Consider the following 6,000-nt stretch of genomic DNA (forward strand, 5'->3'; position numbering starts at 1 on the left):
ATAATTTTATTATATGTTTAATGTTATAAAATTGTGCAATCGTAATAATAATAAATTTAAAGTGGTTTATTTGCATTAGAAATATGCTAACCTCAAAAATTTGAGTTATTTGGTTGAACTTCTTCCTAAAAATATTCTTCTACGTTGACCTTACCTCTTTTAAACTAATTAATGGCGCTTATATATTTAATTTAATAATGCTTTACCTTAGTTCTGGTGTTTAAGAAACACATATTGGTTTTGTTAAATAAAATTCAGAATAATTATTGAATATTTTTACAAAAAATTATATAAATGGTGTAATTTTTTGTCTCATACTTGTGCACATTTCTAAAATTTTTATATACATGGTATAAAAATTTCAGAAATTTAATTTAGTATTTAATTATTGTGAGTTGCCACTACACACTTCACAATTTTATTATATGTTCTGTTAGCTTTTTCCTATTTTTAAATTACTTTTTCCCTTTGTTTAATTATCAATTTATTGTAGATCAAATGTTTCATTTACAAGTTCTGCACATATATATGACGTTCCTATTGTTAATCGAATAATGCTTTACTCTAGTTCTATGGTATAAGAAATACATTGTTTTTGTTCAATAAAATTCAGTTATAATTATTTCTAAAATTTCTATATAAATAATGTAATTTTATTCCCATACATGTTGTTATAACACTTGATTCTATTCGGCATACATTTGTTAACAAAAGTACAAACAATTATGTATCGATGAATGATTATTGTTTGTAATGTCTTGAGATTCTGACAGAAAATATTTGCTTTAACGGAATAGATTTAAACGAGATAGATGAAATATAGTCACTTTGTATTTTCAACTTCTAAAATCTTTATCAAATGAAATTTAATTGTTGTGAAAATGCAATTCTATATACAATTATGTTTATTGTTATGTCTTTATTATTACATACTACACAATTTTATTATATGTCTTGTTGTTAACTTTTTTTTCTAAATTTCTAAATTACTAATATTCAATGCTTTTTCCATTTTTATAATCATCAATTTATCATAGATTTAAATGTTTTATTTATAAATTTTGCACATACATCTATATGGCTTTCATATTTTTAATCTAATAATGCTTTACACTAGTTAAAATTCTAGCTATAAAATTCAGTAATAATATTTAATATTACTACACAAAATTAACACTTGATACTATTCGACATACTATTATTAAAAAAAGTACCAAGAATTATATGTAGATTAACAATTACTGACTGTGATGTTTTGGAATCCAGGGATAGTGTTTGCTTTTTCGATTGAATTTCTTTGAGATACTACTACATACTTTTTCATAATTATAGTTCTTGTTTTCTTTATTACCAATATTCAGTTGCTTTGCATAATTATCAATTTATCAAAGATTCAAATGTTTTACTTTTAAACTTACATAAAATAAATTTTGCACATGCATTTGACGTTCCTATTTTTAATCCAATAATGTTTTACCTTAGTTCCAGGGTATAAGAAACATATTGTTTTTGGTCTATAAAATTCAGTAAATTTATTAAATATTTCTACACTTGATACTATTCGACATACATTTATTAATAGAAGTACAAATAATTATATATTGATTAATGATTATTGATTGTAATGTCTTGAGATTCAAACATAGTGTACTTACTTCTTCAGGTAGATTTCATCGAGATTTTTAATTTTTTTTCAATTTCTAAAATCTTTATCTAATTAAATGTAATTATTGTAGTTACAACTATATCTTACATAATTTTATTATATTTTATAATATGTCTTGTTGTTTCATTTTGTGTTTACATTACTAATATTCAATGCTATTTCTCTTTGCATAATTATTAATTTATCAAAGATTTGAATGTTTTATTTATAACCTTGCATAAAATAAATTTTGCACATACTTATCACGTTAATATTTTTAATTTAATATTACTTGCCTTTAGTTTTAGGGCATAAGATACACATAGTTTTCGTTCTATGAAATTCAGTATAAAAATTTAATAGTTGAACAAATTATATGAATGCTGTAATTTTTCTCATAAATATTGCTAGAATAATTTATACTATTCAATTCACATTTATTAATCAAAGTACAAACAATTATATATTGATTAATGATTATTGATTATTGATTGTGATTTCTTGAGATTCAGATAGACAGTATGTGTTTCTTCTGATGGATTTCATCTAGATAAATGAAATATAGTTAAAGAATGTGTACATTTTGTGTTTTCAATTTCTAAAATCTCATTTGCAAACCTTTGGGTACCATTTTTTCTCTTATAGAGCATATTGGTTATCTGATAAAAATCTTCAAGATTTTATTTTTGAATTCTTGTATTATATTGATATTACTTATACTAGCTGCCATATGCTCATGTAGTTTTTAAAATGTTTCTATTATCAATAGATCATTATGGGCTGATAACAAATAAATATAATATAATATATAATTTACTTAATTTTTGTTATTATTATTATGGTTAGACAAAAATTGTTTCACATTTAACTGGAATAAGGATTTTTATCACTGAATTTATTTTTTTTGTATATTAATAATTTAAAATATTTTTTTACTATAATTATTTTACTAATAATTATCATTTTTCTAGGAAATATTTTGGTATGGACACAAGCCGGGCTCTGCAGTCTAAAAATCCATTTCGCAGACCGTGGCTTGATGGCAATGGTGCTGCTGCAGCAGTGGCTGGTAACACTGGTCTGAAGGGAATTATTGCAGGAGGAATTACAGGAGGCATAGAAATTTGTATTACATATCCAACAGAATATGTCAAAACACAACTGCAATTGGACGAGAAAGGTAATTTAAAGATATAATAACCATGTATAAACAATTGTTGGGGTTTGCTTAAAATCTATTCAATTATAAGGTTTCTAAAAAAAATATTTTTGAACTTTTGTTTTTAATATTATGAAGCCTAATTTATTAGCTTTGGACAATTGAAAAACACTTAGCTGAAAATTAAATAATTTCTTTTAGTGATTTAAAATTCATAATGTTTCTTTTTGTTCCTTATGACTAATTGCAGTAAAATATTAATTTGATAAGAAGTTTATCTCTTGCTATTAGATATGATTGTATCATGCTATATTAGCATATATGATACACATTACAAATATAATAAATCATATCTGATTACATGTTTGTTTGCTTTGGTATTTTTTTGACAAAATATTAGCATTGAGATAATGATGCAGTGTTCTTGTATTTTTTATATTTACAAAACAGGTGGAGCTAAAAAATATACTGGAATTGCTGATTGCGTTAAGAAAACTGTGAAGGGTCATGGTTTTTTCGGTCTATATAGAGGATTGAGTGTTTTATTATATGGATCAATACCCAAATCAGCAGTAAGGTAAAAATATATTATATAAATAGTAATATTTTAGAAGAATCACTTATGCTTTAAGTTCCTTTTCATAGAAATAATAAAACACAATTAAATAAATATTGATTAGAATTACTTTTAAATTCTAAATATGTTGTTTTAATCATGTTAATCAACTGTCCCAATGATATTTCTTTCTAATGATTTGCTGCAGATTAGGAGCATTGAAAAGTATAAATATATTAAATATTTTTAAAAGAATTACTTATTCTTCAATTTCTTTTTCTATAGAAATAACAAAACACATCTAAAAGATTAAATAAAATTACACCTACATGCTAAATATTATATTTACCAATTAATTATCAATCATCTCAATTATATTTTTTAATTTATTTTAGATTTGGAGCATTTGAATATTTCAAAAGCAACCTCTGTGATGAACATGGTGACTTGACCACCGGTGGTCGTTTGTTAGCCGGTATGGGTGCTGGTTGTCTTGAAGCTATTTTGGCTGTGACCCCCATGGAAACTGTAAAAGTTAAATTTATTAATGATCAGAGATCTGCTAAACCTCGTTTTAGAGGATTTTTCCATGGCGTAGGATTGATAATTAAGGAAACAGGTTAGATTCATGAAAATTATTTAAACTAAATTAGATTTTGGCTATAAAATTTTATTTGGCGATGGAATGACATTGTTTGAGAAAAGTTTGTTTATAGGCAATTCAAACTTTTTAACTTGTGAAATGACATACTTTATGATTTTTTATATATTTTTTTCTTAAGCTATTAAGTACTTTATGAGTACAGAACATTTTGGTTGTCTGTATACAGTTTTGTTTATTGTTATGCTTTTATTATGACTACTAATATTTTATTTTTTATTTTAGGATTCCAAGGTATATACAAAGGTTTAACACCAACCATTCTGAAACAAGGTTCGAATCAAGCAATTAGATTCTACTGTATGGAAACTATGAAAGAGCTATACAAAGGCGGTGACAGGGACAAGAAGGTGCCAAAACCCATTGTTGGAGTTATGGGTGCCATTGCAGGTAATTGTTTAAGATCTATTTGGGATTAATTTAAAATATTTTCTGGAATTATTCTAAAATTTAACAAATGCTTATATATTTGTATGCTTACGTTCTGTTTTGGGGATATGGAATATCTATTTATTCTGTAACTCTTTAAACAGACAAAAATTTGAAATGACAACAGGCATAAAACAAAAATATATAAAAACTCCTTACATACCAAATGTATTTGAATTGTTATAAAAAAAAATCTAAACCTTTTCAATATAACTTACAATATACTACATAATTTAAACTTTGTATATAAAAACTAAACATTAACTATATCAAGCATGAAAAGTACAACACTGTATGTAAAATAAATTGCAAACACTGTCCAACTCTTACAATCAAAATTATATCCTAAATATTTATTGATATACATAATGAATAATATTTTTTATGAACTCTTACTACAGTCATCAATCTTGCATTTAAAACGTGCACTTAACTACTATATTCTGGTATCATAAACTAAACAACAGTGCTCAAAACCAAACAACATAACAAAAAATATATATCTGTTAAAAAATTGAAAACGTGGCCGTTTTCTCATGATAGCGATGTCACCCGATTTACAAATTTATTTTTCCTCTACTTTCAAATAGTGTTATTAAAAACACCATACTTTGCATGTTTTGATAATGGTGTTGGACATTTTCAACATATTCAATTTCATTTAACAACTTGTTTTCATGATATATTCAACTCAACATTAAAATACTTTATTATTCCTTTTAGGTGCAGCATCAGTTTTTGGCAACACGCCAATTGACGTCGTAAAAACAAGAATGCAGGGCTTAGAGGCTTCAAAATACAAAAATGCCTTTGATTGTACATTGAAAATTTGGAAGAATGAAGGACCAGCTGCTTTTTACAAAGGTACTGTACCTAGATTAGGCCGCGTTTGTGCGGATGTAGCAATCACATTTATGATTTACGATTCCTTCATGGAGCTGTTCAATAAGGTTTGGCATTAAATTAGGTAGTAGATAGTAAAATGCACTGATGAGAAGCATTTATAAGTTATCATGAACTAATATTCTGCAATTTACAGCTTCAATTGAATAATATTTGTTCATGCAAAACACTATGTATGTGCATTAAGTTTTAATACACATCTGTTTTTTAAATGTTCACTGAAATTATATAAATGCTCTTTGTTGGAATGCGATTAAATAGTGAAAGTGTTTAACAAAATATTTTAGGAGAAATTTTGATTAAAATTATTTTTTTCTGGACTTCTTAAATACATTTAGGTTTGAATTTGAAATATAAATTGTGTAGCAAGTGATTTCAAACAACACATTGCGAGATATGATGCACATATTACTTTCATTTTTAATATTATATTTTTTTTATCTTGTTGAATTTTACATATAATTCTAAACTAGAGTTGTTGACTAGTTGTTATAATTATCTATTGAAGTGTTTTTATAATCAGAGGTGTTGATGCAAAAAAATTTATTGCTAAAATACAATATATATTTTATTTTGCTCCATATACTTGAACTCTATTTTAAAAAAATGTTGCATTTATCTTATTTGAAAAATTTGTTATTCAAAAT

At 25.1% G+C, this 6,000-nt stretch overlaps 1 protein-coding gene across 4 annotated transcripts in view; it reads left to right on the forward strand.

Moving 5' to 3' along the window:
* Positions 1–5,739, forward strand: part of LOC113376431 (putative tricarboxylate transport protein, mitochondrial) — a 59,217-nt gene extending 53,478 nt beyond the window's left edge. For all 4 annotated transcript variants that reach the window (XM_026616331.1, XM_026616333.1, XM_026616334.1 and 1 more), the window contains exons 2-6: positions 2,617–2,825; positions 3,255–3,381; positions 3,756–3,979; positions 4,247–4,411; positions 5,174–5,739. In XM_026616331.1, coding sequence (XP_026472116.1) covers positions 2,617–2,825; positions 3,255–3,381; positions 3,756–3,979; positions 4,247–4,411; positions 5,174–5,412 — 964 coding nt within the window. In that variant the 3' untranslated portion in view covers positions 5,413–5,739. The remainder of the gene's footprint in view (positions 1–2,616; positions 2,826–3,254; positions 3,382–3,755; positions 3,980–4,246; positions 4,412–5,173) is intronic.
* Positions 5,740–6,000: the final 261 nt, after the last annotated feature.

The sequence above is a fragment of the Ctenocephalides felis genome, unplaced genomic scaffold (assembly GCF_003426905.1).
Source record: "Ctenocephalides felis isolate EL2017-DRISC unplaced genomic scaffold, ASM342690v1 CF-g0.4_SCAFFOLD_01886, whole genome shotgun sequence".
Taxonomy (NCBI): Eukaryota; Metazoa; Arthropoda; class Insecta; order Siphonaptera; family Pulicidae; genus Ctenocephalides; species Ctenocephalides felis.